The sequence below is a fragment of the Hippoglossus hippoglossus genome, chromosome 12, assembly GCF_009819705.1.
Source record: "Hippoglossus hippoglossus isolate fHipHip1 chromosome 12, fHipHip1.pri, whole genome shotgun sequence".
Classification (NCBI taxonomy): Eukaryota; Metazoa; Chordata; class Actinopteri; order Pleuronectiformes; family Pleuronectidae; genus Hippoglossus; species Hippoglossus hippoglossus.
This window is the reverse complement of record NC_047162.1, coordinates 18402812-18427037: the sequence shown is the minus strand read 5'-3', so window position 1 is coordinate 18427037 and position 24226 is coordinate 18402812. Positions and strand designations below refer to the sequence as shown.

The 24226-nt window shown below is 44.4% G+C and overlaps 1 protein-coding gene across 4 annotated transcripts in view; it reads left to right on the top strand.

The window, feature by feature from the left end:
• si:ch211-196i2.1 (collagen alpha-1(I) chain) overlaps positions 1–24226 on the top strand; it is a 71465-nt gene that overhangs the window by 27223 nt on the left and 20016 nt on the right. Inside the window, exons 5-18 of one of the 4 annotated variants that reach the window (XM_034603246.1) lie at positions 1635–1769; positions 2094–2174; positions 16911–17528; positions 19919–19963; positions 20302–20421; positions 21049–21087; positions 21185–21238; positions 21331–21384; positions 22569–22676; positions 22782–22835; positions 23069–23122; positions 23381–23425; positions 23607–23660; positions 24171–24215. In XM_034603246.1, the coding sequence (XP_034459137.1) occupies positions 1635–1769; positions 2094–2174; positions 16911–17528; positions 19919–19963; positions 20302–20421; positions 21049–21087; positions 21185–21238; positions 21331–21384; positions 22569–22676; positions 22782–22835; positions 23069–23122; positions 23381–23425; positions 23607–23660; positions 24171–24215 (1506 nt within the window). Of the gene's footprint in view, positions 1–1634; positions 1770–2093; positions 2175–5031; positions 5093–8578; positions 8711–16910; positions 17529–19918; positions 19964–20301; positions 20422–21048; positions 21088–21177; positions 21239–21330; positions 21385–22568; positions 22677–22781; positions 22836–23068; positions 23123–23380; positions 23426–23606; positions 23661–24170; positions 24216–24226 lie in introns of those variants that run through there. The other 3 variants (XM_034603248.1, XM_034603247.1, XM_034603249.1) reach the window with 3 other exon arrangements.

Genomic DNA, 24226 nt, shown 5'->3' with positions numbered 1-24226 from the left:
ATTTCAGTGTGGTGAAGACTCACGAAACTTAACTGAGGTTCTGTCTTAGAGAATGTCCAGGCGTCATGATTCTGTTTGTGTTAATGCAGTTTTTAAGTTTTCATCTCAAAGGAAGAAAAGACATGAAAACTACCATTAAAGCCTGATTTTGACAACCCACAATGCACCTTGCTAAGCATTATGGGTATTCTGTCGTTTTATGAAACCACATTTGAATACAGATCTGCATTTTTGTTTGGATCTGCACCAAATTACAGACGCTCATAAATATCAGTCGCCTGATTTCTTTTCATCAAGATGTAGAAAAACACTCTATCCTGCAATGTTAAACAAAGTGACAGGTAACAGTGACCCGCAAACAGACAGGGGTGAAAACATAACCTCCTCGGCAGAAGTAACCATCACTCACATGGTCCGAGGATCAGAACGACCAGAGTGTGACTCTCTCCTCGTGGGGGTGAGGAGAAGAATTTTAGAAGGCGGCATCTGGATTTGTCCTTAGCACCAGACAGAATGGATTCTCCATCGACTCGTGTCCCCTGAGGACATGTTTTTACGGAGCTCCGAGGACGGAGGTCTTCCACAGTCAAGAGGTGGTGACAGTCCTGCCTCTGGACGTCCTTCAGTGCACGTGACAGAAACTAAACTGTTTTGAAAGCCATTAGTGTCAAACTGTGTATTTTTAGAAATGTTCTGAGGGTTACAAGCTGTTTCCCTTTCACCTTCTTCTTTAAGGTCTTTTATGTTTATTGCACAACTTTCTGATCCACACAAAGTTTCTTATCAGGTTTTGAACATGATGCTTCATGTCTCACATTCTCACAAGAGACACACAACTGGCTCAGTGGTTTGTTTAACGTTTAAACCTTTAAACGTGTATATTATCGACTTCAGAACTCGAGATCAAGCAGATGGAATAAAGTAACACGTGTTGATCTATTTTCAGGATATAGAGCATTATTGGATTTTTTATCTGGCGGAGGTGTCGAGGGTTTTGCGGTTCTGCAGAAACGAAGCGTCTGTGAAATATGATCTTTTCATCAAATGAGAGACGAGCTTTTGTTCCTGTTCCCACTTTCCACCTGTTGTGAGATTTGATGTGAGATCAGACAGCTCGTTAAAATTAGTTTTCTAATTTGTGTGATTTGCACCAGCACGTTTGAATAATTAGACATCGACATTCTAATATTAGAGACATAATTAATTTTCGATCTGTGTGTGTGGTGGTTTCACAAAGTAACGTGATGCTTATCTGTCTTTGAACAGAACACACACACACACACACACACACACACACACACACACACACACTCGTGCAAACAGACACACACTCAGACTCACATTGTTATAAACACCTGATTTCTTCTGCACGAAGGCAATTATACCATTACACCACAATTTCGCATTAATTTATAGACGGTAAATAAAGATGGACGACATGAAGTGAAGCCAAAGCGCCTCACTTCCCCCCCTGGTGGCTGGTTGCAGTATAAGTCATAAACCCTGCCTCCTCCATGTTAGCAGATGGGACATGGACCAAATTGAGGAGTACACGTCAAATGCATTTTTCCTAAAGATGGTTTCTGTAATTTGGGGTTTTAATGTTTGCGTGTCTGACGTCTCCGTCTCTGCAGGGTGACCTCAGACAGCTGACCTTCCTGATGGACGACCCGGACGCCGCCCAGCAGCACTGCAGCCACCACCCGCCCCGCTGCAGCGCCACGGCCCCCAAGCGTCCCCGCTCCCCGCACACCAACAACTTCCTGGAGGTGAGGAAAGATGTACACAAAAGAAAAACCAAGCACAAATTAAAGTTTGGTATGTTTCCACCGACTTGTGTAAACTGCGAGGCTCCGACATGTCCCTGAGGTGTTTAAGGTGAAGCCAGGAGGCTTTTGAAGGGATAAACCCAGACGCTCCGACTCCTGCTGTTAAGACTTTGACAGCACAAAGTGTCGTATATGATAAAAGATCAACAGAGGATTGAAAAGCAAAAATGCACAGACTTGTGTGCTTTTGATCCTTTAACAACTCGTTCATTAGAGCTGAACTTTTGTCTAATTCAGAAATTGTCCCCCTCTGTGTCCTCGCAGAATCTCCTGCTGTCCTCGAACGACCTGGAGGATTTGCTGGGCGATCCCGACGATGAGTCATTTTTGAGCCTTGGCAGAACCGTGAGTGGAATATTTCGATTCATATTTATCGCTGAGACACTTCCCAGTGCTCTTTGTGGTCACGGCAAATGAAAACCCCTTTTTCATTTATGGCGTTAAGAGCAAACAAACAAACAGAAAACACAGTTGCCTGGTTTTACAGCTGTGACCAGGACGCTTTAGAGTCTGTGCAGCTGACCAGTCGTCATGGTGATCACATCCAGCTCTGGACAGGCAGGCGGCTACAGTCATGCATTACCAACCTCTGGTCTGGTTTCACTGGTTTCGTTTTGTTCATCTGCCTCCATCTGTAAAACATGTCCTGTGTGTGTGTGTGTGTGCGTGTGTGTGTGTGTGTGTGTGTGTGTGTGTGTGTGTGTGTGTGTGTGTGTGTGTGTGTGTGTGTGTGTACCTGACCTGTCGGCTTTCGGGCCCATTAGTCCTGTTGCCGCCTGCACAGAGGTTCATCTGGGTGTTGAAGTCGAAAATCTGCTTCGATTAATCAGTTAATTTCTTTATATTTTCACAGCCTACATCTGCTTTACCTCTGGAAATATGTCGGTGTCTTTATTGTAAATATTAACGTCTTCTCAGGCCTATGCTCGAAAATGGCATGACTAAAATTAACAGTATACATCTCTGCAACCACAGGGTCTATATGAGTATTCTTGGTATTTGTATGAAGGTAACACTTGTACACATCAGTACAGATGTTACTGATTCAGGGTAAATGAAGATAGAACACAAAATAAGTGAAAGCTTTCATTTCCGCCAAACAAAAAATTGACAGTTTCAGAGTCAAAGTCCCCTATGAAATCATTAAAACGTCATCTGCCAAGATTTATTCCAATAAAGTGAAGCAGAGCAGATTAAAATATGGGAAAGAATCTGGGGAAAAAACAGTAACAACCAAAAACCAAAACTTATTATTTAGTAGTTTTTGTAGCACAGCTGCTGTGAAATTTCATTTTTTATACACTTTCCCACATGAGATGTACTCTGCAAGAAAATCTGCTGTAATCTATTGTGATCATCTTTGTATTTTATAGTTTCTTAGTTTCTTTATGTGGGATAATTAGGCAAAATGTCAAAGATTTAAGAACAATTAAAGGTGTTTTTCTGTAATAATCAGAATTATCACTTGATTTAATCCAGTTCACTGACAGATTCAATATTTTCAGACTGAATAAAAACATAGTTCCTGAACTGGTTGGAAATGAAGGAGAAGAAAAGCTGGTATGAATTTAGATTTTTGTTTTTTAACATCTGACATAACCAGTGAGGCTCTGGTTCCTCTTACAGTAGTGCTCAGACTATAATCCTGATTTAAACACAGATAGCAGAACATGCCCGCCCCGCCAGACACAGTGCTTCTCCACCAGGATGCCAGTGGGATGCCTTTGTGATGAGGTGGACGACAGAGACGTCTCCTGCTGTTTTGTGTTGAGCAGAATATTTGCTTAGTAGTTAAATGAAATCATCCTCAGCTGCGACTCTTCCTCATCATCTGTCTTCGTTTGTCTGTGTCAGATTTTCTGTTGCCTGCTCGTTTCTTGTGTCTAAATCTGTCTCGTCTCTGTTTTCAGTCTTTATGCTAAACTTAATTAAGCAGCCGTTTGTCCCCTCGGACGTTTTCTGACACTTTATAGACTAAACATGGATGAATGAATTAGGGAGTGATTTTTGGACGCAGCCTGTTTCTCATTAAAGTCCCACAGACCACTTCATTAACAACATGCACCTCTGCTCCGCTGCTGTCGTCTTTGAAGCAGAACATTTCTAACTGCGGGGCCACACTGTTGGGGTTTCCTGACTTTGATGCATGTCCTGTCAGGGGCCACGGGTCCCCTGACAGGTGCTCTGTTTGGAGACGGGCACTCAGCCAGTTCGTGTACAGCTCCTCCGATATGCACTCAGATGTTAAACACTCCTGGAGGTCAGGCACCTCGGCTCAACATGTAATTACAAAGCCAGAGCTCTGAACTTGAGAGCACGTTGATGGCTTTGAACCCTCATGATGGACTTGTCCCGTGTTTGTTAGAATTACTGTCGTTTATAAATTAATGAACTTATGTTAGAGATTTAACAACTTTTCCTCATGAGGTGAAGATTTGCTGCTTTAGACTTTTGGTTCATTAAAACACATGCTCACTAAAAGGTCCACAGATCTACAGAAACTCGGGGCGAGAGCCTGACAGAGTAAATCGTTTTTAAGTCATTTTAAAGCACTTAACTCTCTGTTAAAATATAGATTATCAATAAATTACACATTGGATCTTGTGACATTTTGTATTGACGACTAAGTTTTGCCTTTAACCGAGCGCTGCTGATCTCTACTTCAAACACGCATCAACCGTTATCTGCTTACACATCAGCTAAGCCTCATTTGTTTCAACATGTTTTGGTCCATGTTTTTCTCCGACTTGTTTTCTCTGACTTTCTGACCACGTTGCTCACTTGGCCCGAGGCAGCAGCTGGTCAGAGCTGAGGTCAGAGGTCAGGTCCAGGTCAGAGTCGTCCAGCTGGGTCACCTAGAGGGTCACACGTGCAGGTTACCCAACGTTCACCTCCTCCTCAGACTGTGGGATGAGCTGCTCGTACACAGATATCATTACGGATGTCATCAGGGAACTCTGGGTATCGTGTCATCGGCCCGTCAGCAGAGCTCGAACCGGTGGAAACTGTTTCTCTGGTGTGTGGATGAAGAGCTGATTTCATCCCTTTAACTGTCGGAGCGATTACACCCTGAGCCACAAACGTGTTCTCATGCCAGCAAACACCATCATTTCTTTATTTGATCTCGATACTGCTGATTCTGCTGTGGTCCCCCCCCCCCCCCCCCCCGGAGAGCGAGGCTGCTCAACAGGTAGACGTGCTGACAGACCTGCTCAAATTACAGACCCAGGATTCCTCTAAATATCTGCTGCAGCCTGGAAAGAGTGAGTAAGGCCCGGCGGCAGATAAGTGGTCCACGTGATGTCGTGATGTTAGAGAATATTCTGTCAACATGCAAAAAAGGACGTTCTGCCAGGTCTGGCTCGAAGATGAAGGGTTAGGGGGCACGGTGCAGGCTTCAACAGAGAAACTGCTCATTCCGACTTTGCCAAACATCGGTATTACTGCGCTTTGCTTTCGGAAGAAGCTACGAATCATGTTCATTTAATTACAGATCCTGCCCAAAGACTTAAAAAAATACATAAATAAAGATGGATTACTTTCTTCCACTGTACAAATATGAAGCCAAAATATCTTGGATATGGGCGCTGCCATCTTGCGCTGGTAACTTTTCTTTTAGTTTGGTCCATGTCCTAGTTGCTAATATGGAGGAGGTGGGGTTTATGAACTTTATTCCCATTTTACTCCCCATTGCATTGTATGAACAGCTAGCACGGGCATGCTAGCACGAAACTAGCTACTTGTGCCGAGAGCAGAAAACTATGATTACTACAATTTCTCTTTCATAAACCATCAGGCGCTCTCACTGTTGCATTAAACATATACCTGATCCAGCAGAGGGCGCTGACTATCACCTTGACCTATTGCGTTCGTAAAGTAAGCTAGTAATGTTTTGTTCTACGAAAATTAAGGACGCGAGCAGACAAAGTTGTCAAATACATTCAAACAGATTGCGTTCAAACTTGATTTTTGGAAAAAGCGACAGCCCTTGTCGAAAGAGCTCTGTGATTCGTGGACGTTATGTTTTTGACACATAGAAAAGTAAATCATTTTAGCAGTCGTGATGATATTTTAATAAACATTGACAGTTTTGGCCCTCAGGCAAGTTCCAATTTCATAATGAGCCTCTTATTTATCGGCATCCTTATATACGTATATAAAGTACATATGGCATGAAATATCTATTCAGAGAAATAAAGATTAGTCTGACATTATAGTAATTTTCTTTCAGCCTTTGTGTTGAAGCTCTGCGAAGCGAAACCGAGCTATTTTTGAAAGGTTGACACAATAAATGAAGAAACACTCAGCGGTCTGATCACGCTGGGAGCTGCTCAGCCAAAGTCTTGGCATTGCAGCAGGATGACACACTTCAACATGTCAGAGCAGCAGCAGAGAGGAGACAGTGGGATACGGAGCTCTTGTTCCTCAAGACGGCGTAATGAGGAAAAGATTAATATTAAAATGAGATAATCTCCTAAAATCCCCTGGTGACTTCTGCAGAGTTTCTTTTTCTGGGTTTTTTTTTTCCCGAGTTGCATAATGCATCAAAGGCCGAGTGAAGGGGAGACAACGGGTTGAAGGAACCATTTTGCTAAATTAAAACATAAGGTCGAGGAAACATGTCTCTCCCCCCCCCCCAAAAAAAGTAAAAGAAATGAATGAATGGCTTCTATAATCATCAGGAAGGTTCTGCTCACTGTCGAGCTTCGCTTTCATGTGCGCTATTAAAGATGAGCCAAAACTTCTCATCATAGTGGATAAACTGCTTCCAATATAAAATAAAGTAATTACAGACGAGCCGAGGAGGTTCCTTAAATCATGGAGTAAGAGGAAGCAGGTTGTTGAAGGAGGGGAAGCTTGGACAGAAGATTAATGATTCGGAAAAATGGATGAAGGTAACAAAGCAGTCAATTCTTAATCTGAGTCCCAGCCTGCTCTGATGATTGGTCTCTCCACAACATAATTCAGTTTGGGTTAGCTATGCTCTGGAAATAAATCAGATGTGGTAACTGATGGAAAGTGCCGGATCAGCAACATGCAGTCACTGTCCTCTGACCAGCTCCTCGAGGACCAACGTCCTTCCACTGCAGACACAATTTTTAAAGGGGAAACCTGGTATTTTTCAACCTGCATTCTATGTTTATAACTGTGCATGTGCAAATGAACAGTACTTGTCTTCCCTTTCAAGGTGGCAGTGGCTACAGTGTAATCTTATGGGGCAACTGGGACAGAAATGTCCACCACAAGCTTCACAACCGTCCAGCAGCAACTTGTCCCTCCGATTCTTATTGTCTTTCATTTGTTCCTGTTTGTAGGAGCTCTTTGTCCACATACTCCGACTCAAACAAGTCAGGACGGCCAGCAAGGTCCAATCCTTCATCGAGATTATTCTAATCAGGAAAAGATGCAGCCATAATAGTTTCTCTAGGTAGAATCCAATCTCCAACTCAGTCTTCGTGCAACAATCCAAATCTCATGAGACTCGGGAGTGAGACTTCACACAGAGCAAGACATGTGTAATGTTCGCTCTTTGCAAAGACCCAGAATAAGGATTTACACTTTGAGTGGACATTTCATGGACTGTCACAGTTGCCCCAATACATTACAATGTGGGTGTGTCCCTGCCGCCGACACCCACATTTAAAAACAGGCGCCAAGTTGAAAAATACCAGAATTCCCCTTTAAAGTTGATCACATTTTCAGCGCCAGACAGCAGACACATATCTCTGGAAAACATTAGTTGTCGGGGAGAAGTTTATAATTTCACAAAGGGGTATATTGATTTTCCTCCGCACATCTGCACATCAGTTTTTAGAGCCCCCCCCCTGAGGTTCCGTTCACCCCGACTCAACCTTCCTCGCCCCTCGTTTATTTATATTGCTGTTTATGCTCGACCACCTCTCCTTTGTTCCCAAAAGACGTGACATAACATTTCCTGCGGCAGGGAACTTGTGCACCGATCTTGACTTTCATGCAGGGGGTGCGGGGGGCCGGGGGGGGGGGGTCTCCTCCTGTGTCAATCGCTGGTGTAAATCATGTCAGCCTCAGAGAATCTGTGGTGAACATTTCCCCTCAAATGCTCCTAACTGCGGTTGTTTCGCTGAGTTTGGGCATTGCGGTTTTCCTCTCCTGTAATTCCCCCAACAGAGATTTACTTTTTTCCTTCTGGTGTGCAGGCTCACTCCGGCTATAACCCATGTGTGTGTGTCTGTGTGTGTGTGTGTGTGTGTGTGTGTGTGTGTGTGTGTGTGTGTGTGTGTGTGTGTGTGTGTGTGTGTGTGTGTGAAAGCAGTGGGGATTCCCTCACATCATCGCTGTCGCTGTTTCCCTTTGTTCCACTTCCCTCGGTTGGAAAGAGCAGGAATTCACTCCAGCGGATTTTGAGCCAGTTAACCCTCATTTAAGGATTTACTGTGTTCAGAACATCTAATGCATGCTCCGACTGTTTGTGGCTGATAGAATGTATTTGTTATTGTAAAGACTTTGGTTGTTTTGAGTCTTTAAATTGTCCCAGACGACTTTACATCTGTCTCTGTCAGTTTAAAGTGTCTCTGTTGGTTCACGGAGGCCTGCCCGAGGGCCAGTGGACCCCCGGCGACACCTCCTACCAGATTAGATGGATTGTTTGTTCAACGTATGGCTGGTGAAAGTGGAGCGGTGTGCACCCGGTAGGTGTGTGGGTGTGTCTGCAGGGAGCTGGATCTGCCTCCTGCCTTGTGCAGAGGTCCTGCCTGTGGGCACAATGTGAACAGAGCTGAAGTGCGGTCAGACCCACAGTGTCTCCTGCAGTCATGCTCTGCCATGTTGGACTGTACCTGCTCCTGGGATTCCTCCTGTCGGATTTAGTGCACGTGAAAGGTCAAAGGCGACGGAATGTGAAGGTACATGCACACGCACTGATTTTCCCTTTTCTTCTGATTGTTTTGCAGTGACTGTGTGTGTGTGTTTGTGTGTTTGTGTGTGTGTGTGTGTGTGATCATTGGACACAACGTGAAGGTGCTTTTGTTGATTTTACTGTAAGTGCATGGTTCCACCTGCTGTCAGGTCAGTCAGTTGGTTTTTATCCTTTAGATGGATGTGATATTATTTTGCTTGTTTCTTTCTTTCTTATGAACAGTCATTCAAATGTGTTCTGTTCCTGTCACGAATCAGATGAGTTTGAATCTCCCCACAGAGCTTGAGATAAGACGTCTTGTAGATGAGAGTTCATCTCAGGCTGTTACTTTCTGCCCTGACTCCACCGAGCCCAAAAGAAAATTAGCCCGAGCTCGAGTCAAACCCAACAGGAATCGTGCTTTTAGTGCCAGAACCGAGGCGGATGTTTCAATATCGCTTCAAAATGTTTGATAGAACCCAGCCCCCCCTCATTGATCCAAGACCAGCATCCACTCTGTTGGAAATAACTGATTATTGTGTATTGTTATAATAATGTCTAGCTGCATGTTTAATTGCTAGCAGTCGTTTCCAGTATGCAGCAGTCTGGCGTCGTGCAGAGAGTAACGATGCATCTGCACTCGGCTAATTGACGTTATTACGTCCGCAAAGGAGGTTGTGTTTTCACTGGCCTTTGTTTGTTTGTTAGTTTGCAGGATTATGCAAAACTCAAGGGAAGGATTCTGTAAAGGTCAGGGTAAAACACCCAGGAACGTTTTTCTTTAATCATTTTTCAATGGTTTTCCCATTTCCCCAAGGCTGATATCTTGAGTGAACTTATTCTTTCACTCTCTCTGCTCTTACGTCTTTGTCCTGAATTTGTACGGATGACGGTGGACGACCAACGACCACATCAGACAGCTGCAGCCCTCTGTGGTGGTTTGACAGTTGACTTTGTGGGTTCTGTGGTGAGCTAGTGTCAAAATAACACGCCTGCATAGGCAGCTTCGAGTGGACGTTAGCTGCAGTTTGAGAAATGTAAAGCGCTCACCCCCTCCTACATGGTCCATGATCTTATTATACATCCCAGGACCACCACTGGCGATTCGGTGGACGCTTTGATCCCGACCATTTCTATCATGGGTGGTCCTGCTGGGAATACAATCCCCGACCGTGAGTGTTAATACCGCACTCAACCTCCTCAGCCTCAGAACAACACTGAGCCACAACAGAGGGTCACACAGTCGCTCACGTGCACATGAAACACACACATTTAAATGCACACACATGCATTGTCGTGATTGTCTTACTTTGTCTGCATCTCCTCAGACAGTGCAGGCTTTGTTGGAATTCAAAGGGTGAAAACACACACACAGACACACACACACACACACTGAGCACTATGACCCCACTCCCTGTTTGTTTAAACACTCTGCAGCAGGCTACTGTTGCTGTTTTCTTTGTGTTAGTTTCAGATTTCTAATTTAACGATGACGCTCTTTCGATTGTTATCACAGTGGGATCGAGCTCCGCCACCTTCTTCTTTCTCAAACCATCAGACTTTTGCCATCGTGCATTTTCCAGGCCAATTTGCCTACTGGTGCTTGCAAGACCCAGCCGGTCTGAGAACGTCTGCATACCTGTGTCTTGGCTAGATTTACGGACCTTGCCATTTGATTATCCCTTTGTAGGAGCAAGTGTTCATTGTGTGTGTGTGTGTGTGTGTGTGTGTGTGTGAGTGTGTTAATGATAGTGCTCTGGCCTCCAGCGCGTGTGACAGGCAGCGAGACCTTCACACATTTATCATGGCTCATAACAGAGGAGACTTGTGCTGATTGGACACAGTAGTTCGTAATAAACATGGATCTAGTCCAGGTGTGCCCCTGTCAACATCTGCCCTAATTTACTGTGTTTTCCCACAAATACAGAACGTGTTGACGGCTGCGGAGACGTTCAGGCACCATCCTCGTGTTCTCTTAGCGTCGTGGCACGATGCTCGTAGATTTTAAGTGTTAAGTGTTTAACAAATGTACCCAAACATCGTCCTCACACTTTTCAAAACACCCTCAGTTGCCGTAACGTGCAGCGATACTGTAACTGTGAGAATAACGAAAGACAATGTGACAGTGTGTGATGGATTCGAACGTTTCAAGTCCCGGCAGGTTGGACCGGTGACTGACTCCAGGGTTGGAAAAACACACTGAGACACTGAAAGACTATCAGCTAATGTATTCAATGCAATTAGATATAATGGAATTGAAGTGGCAGAGGTAATGATGATCACACGTTAGATGAACTGTCACTCGCAGAACTTCAGACTCTGGGGGATAAAGTCTGTTTTCAGTCCTATTTAATGCTCATGTTGAACTTTACTCAGCAGAAAGACTGAGAAGCCATCAAATGTGTTGTTTAACCTTGAAACATTGTCCCATGTCCCTCCAGAATTTAACTATTCAGTCTTTTCAGCAGCTGATCTGTTAGGAACATAAACGAAAACAGTTTATATGACTTATACGTACTTACCATTGTTGTGAACGCGATATCTCAAGAACACATCGAGGGAATTTCTTCAAATTTGCTGCAAACATTAATTAAGGCCTCAAGAATGACCTGTTTAAATTTTGGTGGTGAAAGGTCAAGGTCAGTGGCCTCACAAAACATTTTTTTGGCCTCTCCAATCGGATAGCTCAAGACCACCTCGAGGGAATGGCTTTAACTTTTATTTAGTTGTCTCTTGGACTCAAAGATGAACTGATTAGATTTCAGTTGTCAAAGGTAAAAGTCACGATGACCTTATATGAACCTGCACTGGTTGGCACTGTGTGGTATTTGTACTTGTTATTTGTACAACAACTGAAGCAGTGGGATCCAACACTGATGCCGAACGATAAGAATCCCTGTTGGTCTTCATCCCATAACTGATGGATGAGGTAGAGGTCAGGGCCGCTGTGCAGGTCAGACACAAACTGGAAAAACTCTTTTCTTTAAGGACCTCGCTTTGGTTCTAGGTTGTTAAGGGACCTCGCTTTGTGTGTGTGTGGGGGGGAATCATTGTTGGAATGAGAGAGGGGGGAAACGACCTTGGACCAAATACATGCAGAAGTAAGTTATCATGACAATAAAGAAACAGTTTTATTTTTACATTATATGTTGGATTTTTTATGGCTCGAGGACAAAAAAACCTTGAATTCAAGTCAGAACAGAAAATCCCACGTTATCGTCTGACAGGAACATTAAGGGATCCTGTAAAACGGTCCTGTCTGTTCATCAGCCTGCAGACATGAACACTGAGGGAGTGATCCACTTGATATCCTGACTGTCATACCTTCACCTATAGATGGGGGCGGGACACACACACACACACACACACACACACAGACACACACACACACACACACACACTTTGAATAGACACAGTGTCCCTGCTTGCTTGAGCCTGCTGCCACTGAGCCTTTAGAAAGACGGTGAGTGCAGCATTGTCCCGGCTCCACGATACAAAGGCTTAAGGAGATTATTCGTTCTGTTTGACGAGTTAACGACTCAGATTTACGCTCGGCAGCACCTGCTCTGTAAATTGTCTTTGGGGCTGTTGTACTTTAAACCTGATGATCTCTTGAGCCCTCGGTTGTAGCGTCACCGAGGCGAAGACATTGGCCCCTGACACTGATCTGAACCCTGACATCGTGGAACGGGACGTCGCAGAAAAGACGTCGGCGGTGTCATGTTGACACGGAGAAGAATCTTGGCCACAAGATATTAAAAAGTAGAATAAACGCCACAAAGAACTTTGACTGTTTTGAGAACAAACGGAGGGTTTTTCCACTTGTTGGTATATTGAACGGTTAAATGTCGTAATTCCTACAACCGCTGACCACTGTTGGTTTTTAGCAAACATTACAAAAACAGGAGTAAATACTTAAATCTGTTGGGACCTATTTTCTGAGGTGGATTTAGACATATTTGATGATCTAGTGAATATTTACAGCGACGCATGTGTTTCTACGTAAAGTTCTCACTGATGTGGCTTTTAGTAGTTTTTTGGAAAACAATGACCATTTGGTTTTTCTTATTTTCATGAGATTCACAGATAAAAGGAATTACATAGAATATTGTTTACCACACAGACATAAATTTAACTTTACAGGGACACACTGTGCCGAGGGTGGGGGCTCGTCCTGCCCTTGTTTGTTCCTACGTTAAATAATAATGTAAACCACAGAATTTGGACAAACAGTATTGCTGTAGCTTAACTCGTCCATTTCAGTCCCTGACAAAACAGAATTCTGAGACACCAACCTTTGCTTTGATATCTTATCATGAGGTACAGTATGGAGTCTGTGTTCCTGCTCCTGACTGACGTGTCATGCTGCTGCAGCTGAGTGTGGCCTGTGCTGGCGCTCGGGGGGGATATCTCACAGACTGGAGGGGAGATAAACCGGGGGCACGGTGTTGACCAGAGCAGATCCAGTGTCAGCTTATCAACCAGGCCGGCTGCATGACTGTGGCAGAAAGAGAAAGGCCCTTTGTTTTCAGCTGGGGCTCCTTCTTTGGTCTCTTGCCTATCTCATTCCTGCACCAGCCCTCATTACAACCCAGCCAGCCGCCGACCAGGGGCCGGGTTTCGCTGTAAATACAGTATTTAAGACTCTGCTATTCTAGAATTTCACATTCGATGTAAGAAAGCCAGGTTCAGCTGATTATTCCTGGGCTGTGTTTGGGCATGTCAGGCTCTCTGATAATACAATCAGACCATGCTCAATTGAGCTTCGCTTCAACAAATGCCTGTAACCAAACAGGAAACCTGAGATCCCCTCTGTGATACTAATGCATGAAATGTGAATGACATCATTTCACTCTTTATATTTGATACACTTCACTGACTCCAGATCTCTGCGCTTGTCCAAGGGCGACGTTTGTTTAGTCCTGCAGGACCCGTGAATCTGTGCCTCCGAGAATTCAGGCTGTTCTGGGGCCAACGTGAGTCTGAATTCGTCCCGAACAGCTGCACGAGACAGAATCATACAAAGTGGGTTCATAAACCATCAACAGTGTTTATCTCGACTTTGGTTTTTATGACAACTGAAGCTACCACAGGTTCTCTGTCACGTTTGGAAGGGGAGGGTGAGGTGAGGGGTGTTCAGCTGCAACATGCAACTTCACCACTAGATGTCACTAAATTCTACACGCTGAACCTTTAAAGCGACAGTATTTAACTTTCCTGGGCTCGACTTTCCGATGAGTTTGTGATGTGTAAAAGAGGAATATCAGTCAGTTCCACTCTTCTTACAGGAGATCGAACCCGTTCCAAAGTTACATAGAGCTAGAACCGACCTTCAGGGTGAGAAGACCATCTCCTTATTCACAGTCACTGAACCATCAGACCTGGTTTAATGAAGCTGCTGTTTAAAGGTAAACCATTTGGATAGTGTCGCTTTAACCAAAGTGTTTGACCGACTGACACACTGACGATCGAGGTCGTCCCTGGAGCCGACCTACATGTGGAGCTTCAGCGGAGAAAGAAATATGTCATTTTTGTCAAAAGGAAAAAAGCAGAATTTGCTTCCCTCTCCTCCCCCTGTCCCCCCCCTGTCCTCCCCCTGTCCTCCCCCTGTCCTCCTGCTCTCCATATGCCTCTCAGCACTTTACTGCTTTCCATTTCAGCCCATTAGGGTCATCAAACAAAATTTACAGCCCTTTGGTCCCTTCCCCTGAAAGGCCTCTCTCTGCGCCACCGTTCCCTGAGGTCCAACATCTGATGTGCTCCGCTGTGTGTGCGTGTGTGTGTGTGTGTGTGTGTGTGTGTGTGTGTGTGTGTGTGTGTGTGTGTGTGTGTGTGCGCCTCTATCCTTGTGAGGACCAGTTTGAGTTATAGACCTTACGGAGTCAGGAGCGTGAGGACATTTTTCTTCAAAGAGCAGTTAGACGGTTGAGACTTGTTCTTGAGGTTCACGTTAGAATCAGGTTGAGGGTTGACTTTCCACTGTGGTGATTCAGGGTTATGCATTAAATCATCGAGTGTCCTCACAGAGGTAGATGTTCAAGTGTTTGAGGGGGGGCGGGGCTGTAACGCAATATGACGATCAGGGAAAGAAATGCTGGGGTCGCAGTGTTTTTTTGCGTGTTGTTAATTTCGTTGTTAATTTTCCTGTCACCCCTGGAAACCACAAAACTTTTAACTGCTCTGTGTTTGGAAAGATTGTTTAGTGCCTGAAACCTCATGGGTGTCAATAATAATAAATTCACATTTTATCAGCTGATGTTGTTTTACAGCGAGGACAATTATAAAATAGTTTTACCATTAGTCAGTTTTATTGCCATGACAAACTTTGACTGAAGCTGTCCACTTGTCTCTGGTCCAATTTGGACGAGACATTGAAGTAAACTAAAACAAAGATGGGTCCACGATGAAGAAGAGTCTCTTTCGAGCACTTTATCAGAAAGGCAGATTCAGTCACAGATGGTTGAGAAGGTTGAGTGGGTCGATGGGTCAATTCCCAGCTCCTCCAGGGTGCATGTCCAATTTTGTCCACATGTTTTGACAAGACATTGAACCCCAACTTGCCCTTGACGGCTGTGCATGCAATGTGAGGATGGAATGTCTGGTAGAAGAAACGCTGCAGGAATGTGAACTGTGATGTAAGACCTATTCGTGGTCGTATATAAAAATGGACGACGCATCTCCACTTCCTCCCACTGTGCGGAAATATCGAGGGACACCGACTGAAGCCGAGGTATCAAGTCAATGTTTTTAGTTCCCTGTACTTTGACTTTTTAGTTTCGTCCATGTCCCGTCTGCTAACAGGGAGGAGGTCAAGTTGTCCATCTTTACACACAGTCAATGTGAAGTGGTGACGACTGAGCACTCAGCATTATCACTGGTTGTTGACGTTAAATTGTCAGATGAGGAAAGAAGACAGAGGACCTCAATTTCAGATATTATTAGTAAAACATTTCATTGAAGGGAACTTTATTGACGTTGTCTACAGCAAAACATCGCCCCCCCCCCCCCTCGAGCGTGGACGTAATAGAAGTTCTCACTCGTTTTTGTTGCAATAAGAAGCTCAATACAAACCACTGAAATGTTAATTAGAGACAGAACATCGAAGTGTTTTGGAAACAAATGAGACAAAGTCAGTTGTGGTGCAGTGTTTTCCGATGACAGACGGATCAGGGGTAACTGTCTCGAAGAGCTGAGAGACTAATCGACTTGACGGCAGATGAAATGAGGCCAGATGTCAGTGAGCAGTCGATGATACTTTTCAAGAAGAAGGAAGAAGATCTGCAGCAGTGTGTTTTTTTCCCCATAGGGTTTGAGGCTGCTGCAGGAGACAAGTTCGGGCATTTATGTGTAAAGTGTTTTAATAGAACAATAAATGTTGTTGTTTTTGGATGGTAGTGTGTGAGTGGGTAATTTCTTTATTCACTGTGGATCTAAGATTCTTTCTTCCTTTTTCCTCTTCTGATTTTTGCAGTGCTCGTTCTAAACCTTCCTGTTTGGATCGGGCTGTTTGTTTGGCCTGTGGTTTCTGAAAATGTGAAAGTGACCTGCAGTGATTGAGCCGTGGCTGCGGGACTCATCAGTCCACAGACCCTGAAGCCACGGCTGCTGCACAAAGAGATGTTCACGTGTTTATTCAAAGTTCGAAGTGAAGCTGGACTCAGTCCACAAGACCCTGAACTGGAGAATCTGTTGTGTTTGCCTTTGTCGTGAATGACAACATCACTTTCGTTGATGAGTCCCAGCCGCCGCTGCTACAGAACGCTGGTTGCCTGTTTATTCAAATTTGATCAACTTTAAACGTATATCGCATGACAGAATTGCACCAAATTCGACTCTGCACTTCTTTAGGCCCTTAACAACGCACATGCCAAGTGTGAAACCTATATGATGACCGGTTGTAGAGAAATGCGAGTCACATACAGACAGATTTCTGGAAATATCTGAAAAAAATGGCACAAAGTGGATTCTGTCAATCCAGTCCTTTTCATCCATTATACAATGTCCCTGTTGTGGTTTTGAAATTACAATCTGATATAATTAGATCTTTAATCTTTATTGTTGCTCAAACAACAACACAGATCCTCATGATTCATCCAGCTGTTGACATCACAACATCACAACATGACACAAACCAGAAACACTCTGCGCTAACGTCTCAAAGATTATATCCTTGAATCAGCTCCAACTCCTGTTTTCTGTCTCAACAGAATGCGTTCCTGCGCCGAGCCGCTTCTCGAGGAGATGGGACGATGCTTTCAGGACCCGATCGAAAAGGTTCGATAGTTCGCGGGGACGTCTTCGTGGTGGACGAGGACACCGACCTGTTGGATCCCATCTTCCAAAATGGTGAATATGCCAACCCCCTGTGGAAGCCCTCCGGGAACGGAGGAAACCAGAAGGGGAAGCCTGAAATATCTTCTAAACATTTAGAGGAGAACATCACTACAGAGAAGAAGAAAGATACAAGCGGGAGGACTTCTTCGCTGTTCCCCGGGAAACCCTCCGATGACATCATCGACCTGGGCCCCGGAAACACGCCCAAGAAGCCTTCATATCCAAAGACATCCACAGATGATCAGGGCAGGACTGTCTCACCTACAGCTCAGGTGATCTCCTCTGACCCATCTGCAAAGGGCGTCGATGAAAAGACGGGATCCATCACCACACAGAGCACCACGCACTCCGATGTCAAACATGAAGACAGGGAGAACCCCGGCACTGTGACCATTGTGTCCATAGACGGCGACCTGGTGCGGAGCTCGGATGGAAAAATGTACCGGCTGCAGAGAGGGGGTGTCGGCCGAATGGGTCCACCGGGGGCAGAGGTGAGTTGTCTTGTGATGCTCTATTTGCTCTATATGCTGCTCTTTGAATCCAAAGGACTTGAGGTTCAACTCGTTGAGTCAAAGATCGGATCATTTGCAACATCAACAACAAAAAGGCAGACATACTTTGCTCTGTTGAGTTCTTGTCTGCAGCGCTATTTGCTTTGTGTACTTACCAAAACGTGTTTACCATCCTTGCCAACAGTCAGACGTCATAGTTTCCACTGCAGCTGTGAACGAACCCGTCAGTGGCACTTCTCTCACACGCGAGAACTTTATCTCCACAATCAGTTGGCCTTGCTAGATGTATTCTTATTGTCGTATGTCTTCCTGAGGGCACAGTGCCTACACAGTTTTGTCCACAAACCTTGTTCAGTCATCAGTCTCATCTAACCGGGAAACCAAAATTCACCCATACATGATGCTGATGCTCGTCCAGTGGCCATGACATCCTCCGTCACCTGGTTTTAACATGCGCAGTTCACATAAACACACAACGGCTTTGATTTAACTGCATCTGTTGATTGAAATTAGGGCAATTAATACTTCGAAAAGTAACAGTGACAGTAAAACTGTATTTTACACCAATCTGTGACTCACGTGCATTGATTCGCACAGATGTCAGATCACTTGTCAACTACAAGTGACAGAGAGGAAGACGCCCTCTTTAGGTTACACCGATTTAAGCTGTAAAAATTAGAAATTAGTTACTGCATATATTTTTCTTTCCAGTTTTTAAGACCTTGATACAGCGAAGGCCGAGGCTTGTCCCCCCCGCTGCTTCATCTGTAGACTTGATGTATTATATCGGAGATGAAGTGGGATCAAACCTCGCATGAAGAAAGTGTGACGTCTGTTTATGCTTTACAGCTTACAAGAGCTGTTCTGCATCGGCCGCCATCTGAGTCTGATCAGGGGGGGGGGGGGGGGGGGGGGGGGGGCTGCGCCGCTCAAACACATGTGGATCTGTCTTTGATGCCTCGATCTGAGCCCTCAGAGAACCGCACGGTTAACGAGTCTGAGCGGTTTGTCGTAGCGTCTCTCAGCTGACCGTATTAACCTCTCGCTGCCAACTTGTCTGATTGGTGTTAATTAGTAAAACCATTTTTAAAAGATACCCAATCAGAAGCTTTACCTGGTGTAAGAGGTGGGTCGTGGCAGGAGCCGCAGGGCAGACGGAACCAGAACCAGGCTGCACATCTGGTCCCGTCTGGGCCCGTCTCTGGAGTCACGCTGCCATAAAAACGCACAGGATCACTCAGCACGATTACAAGTGATTGGATCCAGCTGCAGGGAACATGAAGGAAGACGTCCTGTTGGCTCCTCTCTCCTCGTGTACAACATCTCAGCTCTTGCTCCACTTGCTTGTTGGAGTTTGCACAAGCCTGCAGCCTGATCCTCAACAAGTGTGTTGATATGATTAAAGACTCTTATTTACAAAACAATATTTCTAAGTCTTGGCCTCCGAAAATACATCTTTCTCACTGGCTGGCAGGTTTATTCAAATTGTAAAAGAAAACATCTCAAATCCTTGTGAAAGCTGTTTAACTGCAGAACGATCCCTCTGCTTAACTTCACCCCCGAGGTTTGGATGAAATATCTCTTCCCTGGAAATTCTAAAAATACCTTTACAATGCAGATCTGGGTTAGTCAGTATGTTTTCTGTATTAATTCATCTACTGTATATTTATAGATTTATACATTTAGCAGTAACTACTGAATCGCTACAGTCAATCCACGAAATCCTGCACTCTGCTCAGACGTCTCCAGATGTCGGGTTGCACCAACATGTCAAGATTTGGACCTGAATCCATCAACAACACGACTAAATACCCAAATCCAGCTGAACAAAGTGGTTTAGGGCTTTAGATCCTCTTCAGTGTTGCATTCCACCAGAGTCACCATCACTAAACTCGAAGAAGCCTTCAAACAAACTTTGCAAAATGGATTTTGACTTGAGCATAACATCCGTACCCTTTCCTCTGATTAGTGGTTAATCAGCTTGTTTCCTGATCTAGAGAATAATGGACTCATCAGATGATGTAACATTGTTTTCTTTTTTTATGATACTCGTTCATTTTGTTGTAATTAGAATAAAAGGAGTTGTTTAAAAGCTCCAAACACATAAACACAAGACATCTTTTTAACGTCCATGCCTTAACGACACCACTCAGGAAGAGGGGAACTTCCCGAGGAGCACAGTAATTATCTCCTAGTGTTGCCTCCAGTACTTAAAACATAAGGTCAACTGTGCTTAATTAAATGTCAAATTTGTTCAACCTAAATTCTTACTTCTTTAAGTAGTTGATAAATTATGATTTCTGTCTGGAAGATGCTGTTTCCACGTTGTATGTTTGAGCAGTTTTATTGCAGTTTCCATGTTTCCACAGGGTTGTCCTGGTGAACCTGGCGTCCGGGGGTTTAAAGGTGATAAGGTAAAATAATCTTTTACGACATAACAGCCTGTGATGATGTGTTAGGTTCGCCCCCCCCCCCCCCCCCCCCCCCTGACTCGTGCGGTGCTGTTCGGTGCACCTGAAACAGCATCCAGGGCCATATCGTGTTTTAAAGCCCAGTTTCACCTCAGACATGTTCATACCTACACCTATAAACTCCTGCCTCCATTAATTATCTGCGCATATTATTTACACTGCAGCTTAAACGCTGCAGCAAATCACGTTTATGATGTGATGTTGAAATGCTGTGCCACAATGCTAAGTATGCGATGTAAATTGATTTGTCATAAACTTACCACTTGTTTTTCACATCACAGGGTAAAATGGGCCCCGAAGGCCGATCTGGGAAAAGGGGGGAGTCCGGGCGTCCTGGTGCAGCAGGTTTACCGAGCCTCTACCTGTGGAAGAATACGGCCGAGGAATGGGCTGCGTTCCAGGTAAGATGCTGACCATAGTATATTCTGTATCTTCTTGATCTATTGTTGTCCTGATCTATTTCTTTGTGTTACTCACAACTTTCAAAGAGAAATGCTGCAGACGTTCACGTTCCCCTCAGGAGGATTTGTAAAAGAAATTCAAATCGAGGTTTCACGGTTAATCAAACGTCTATTTTTGCTTCTTTTTAAATCCTGCTAATCCACCACAGTTCCCAGCGTCCCTTTCATCATCTTAACCAGTAGACGTGAAGATGACCTCTCCTTGCTCTTTCTCTATGTAATTCATCGTCAGTCCCTCGAAAGACACACTGGACATCACATGTTCTTTGAGGTGAAGCCGTCTTTTCTCCACATCCATAAGATCCACAGACTCCCAGTCGAACCTTTGACCTGCAGTTCCCGTGTGAGCCCGTGATGTCGAACAGATGAGGCCAGAGACGACGGAGGGGAAACGTCTGCGAGTAGTTTGCGACGGCAGTTTGTTACTGTCTGTGCTCTCAGGTTTACGTGGACGCACCTTTAATCATTTCTATTGTCCCACAGTTCAATACGTTTATATATTTCCCAGACTGTTTGTGAAGTTATTGAAGTTCATGGGTTAATCCTGTGTTTCCGTTCTTCCTGCAGCAAACCAACTTCTACCAGTTACTCCGCTCCGGTTGGCCTGTAAGTCCACGGTGACCATTAACAGTCTTTGATGGGATTGAGTTGTTTTGTTTAGTCCTGTTCACCTGAGGCCGGTTTCTTCTTTGTGACCTTGCAGAGTGAGGAAGGTCCTGCAGGACCCCCTGGAGAGATGGGCAAACCTGGCATACCGGTAAGAGATGGGATCCGTACACACAGTTTGGATTGTTTTTAATAAATAAGTCTGTATTGGTTCATGGAATATTTGTGTTTGTCGTTTTCCAGGGGCCTTCTGGGGAAGCTGGGGGGCGCGGACAAGGAGGGATGCCAGGAGAGATGGTAAACATGAATGTTATCAATCAATTCAATGTGCAGACAATTCCTGCTTCTTCTTGAGTCTTGGGTTTGTCTGGACGACCTCCTCCAGCAAGAGTCCTGGTGGTTCCAAACCTCTCCCATGGCTCATTGAGGCCGCTGTGCTCCTGGGAAAACTCAAAGACTCAGAGATGGTTTTATATTCCTGCTCTGATCTATGGTTCACCACAGAGACTTACTGCTCCGGTCTCCAGAGACTGGCTGTTTTTTTTTCTCCTGACATGCAGAGTGAATTGTGGGACCTTATATTCACTCAACTATGTCCACTCTATTCAATTTGCCACAGACGGACTCCGGTCGAGTTCTAGAAACATCTCAGGGATAATTAAAGCAAACTGGACGTGTCTGAACACAGTGTGAGGCTCCACAGCAAGAGTCTGAACGCGTCTGACAATAACAGATTTCAGTTTTTGATAAATGTGCAGAAATTTCTTTTTACAAAGGCAAACATTTGAATACAAATGCAACATGTGTAAAAAGCGAAGGGGTCTGAATGTCTCTCCTCTGTTTTATATCATCGACAACATGTGGAGGTGTCACCTTCGACTCTGGGAAACTGTAGTTCTTCTGGGTTTTGTTCTTCTGGGTTTTGTGATATTTCATAAATCATGAATCACTTATGAAAACAACAGGCAGTTATGTGTAAATATATAAATGCGACGCACTGGAAAAAGATTCATTGCCCAAAGTGAAAGTATCCTGGTTAAATATTGGTTTAAAGTAAACCCTCGTTCATCATGCCAGTCCGTGAGCGTAGAGAACTGCATCCATCATCCTCAGCAGTTTAAAATACGTCTGTGCGGCACCAGCACAGGTGTTTTATCCATCCAGTGTGAATCTGGACAAGTTTTCCACCTGTTGTCAGGCAGAGTTATTACCGACCACCGTCTCCTCGACAGCGTATTGTTATTCAGCTGATCCCGTGTCCGTGTGATGAACGGCTCGGCAGAGCGGAGCCGAGCGTCGGTGTCGTCTCGGAACAGATTTATCATTTAGAATCCAACTCCACCAGTGTGAGCTTCACTGCAGCTGTGGTTCCACTCGCTGTGTTTCTACTTTATTTGATTCCATATATTTTTTATGAGCCTTATAAAGAAGCAGAAGTGTTAAAAGTTGATTTAACTCGGATGATTCCTGTTGCCTGACAGGGCGAGCAGGGAGCCAGGGGCCCTCCCGGACGAGTCGGGGCCCCGGGGAGAGACGGTACAAATGGGGACGATGGTCAGCCGGGGTCACACGGTGCTCCCGGATCATCGGTGTGTACACTCTGTCCAGGAACGTGAACACGTGTGTGTTTTACAGCTGGTAAATCATCTGTGTCTGTTCTCACGTGTTTCCATCTTGTCTGTGATTGTCATCAGGGGCCCTGGGGACACAGAGGAGAGCGAGGGACCAAAGGGGAAAAAGGTGATGAGGTGAGTCATAAAACAGCACCGATACTTTTGTACAGAACAAAGGTCAGAAGCATTTCAGCTTTTGATTTACTGTTTGGGAAATTATTCACATGTGAGACCAAAAAACGACCTGCAAACACAATTTCTGTCATCTTTTAACCATTTATCATATCTTTTAAACCATATTTTTCATTTTCATTTCAATTTAAAAGGTTTAAATTGGTTTAATATCTTTTATTTCTATTCTTCCCCAGGGTCTGGTTGGCTTCAAGGGTCCAAGAGGGGAAACAGGTGACCCCGGTGAGAAGGTACTGTGATAAATCTATTTATCATCCATCCTTTACATTAGATTTCAGATTTTTACCTCTGTTATTAAAGGAGACATATTCTGCTAATGTTCGGGTTGATTATTCTAATTTGTGTTATTACTTTAATAGGTTTTCATGCTCCAATTTTCAGAAAACACTTATTATGATAAAACTCTCGAGGAAAGAGAAGCTGAAAAGCTTCACACGTCTCCTTTAAAACAGTTCATCAGTGACCACTTGTGTTTTGTCTTTGTCCAGGGTTCCACTGGTTTACCTGGACGAACTGGTCTTGTTGGGCCTCCAGTGAGTGTCCCTCCCTTTTACTCCTCTTTTTACATATAAAGTTTATTGTTAAACAGTAAAATAATAATGATATTATTATATTTTCTTTAAATCCCAATCGATCAGACTCTATTTTTTCATGTATTTGAATCTTCCATTTTATTTCAGTTGACCTTAAGTACATATTTAATCTCCTCTGCAGGGGCCTCACGGGATCCGAGGTGGCTCCGGGCCAGAGGGGCCCTGTGGCCCTGACGTGAGTGATGTTCTCTCCGACTGTAGCTCTATAGGAAACCAGGCATGACACTTAGAATGGGTTTTCCCTGTGGAAGTTTCCCCTCGAACAGGAAAGTGTTCTCAGACTTTCGGACCCCACCGTCTTGTTATGTATGTGCAGTGTATGTCTGTATATCTTATTTCCTCAGAAGACTTGTTTTAAAGCCAATGTCAAGAAACATGAGAATTCACAATTTAATATTCTCAAACCGCAACGTCATCATTTGGCCTCTGAGGATGTTGATTTTGCAGCGTTTGGGTAAATGTGTTCGACATCCTCCAGCCCGCAGCTCAAACCAATCCCAGCATGCTTTTGGGCATTTTGGATATTATTTTCAGTGAAGGCCAGATTAGAGAATTAGTTTTTTACAGAATGACTATTTATATGTTGTGAGAATAAGTTAATGATGCAGTTTTGTTCGTTGTGAGAGATTCTGAGCTGTAAATTGACTTTATCATTAATCCAGTTATATGTTCTCGATGTCACTAGGGGGAGAGCGGACTGGACGGCCTCTCAGGTCCACCGGGGCCAACGGTAAGAACATA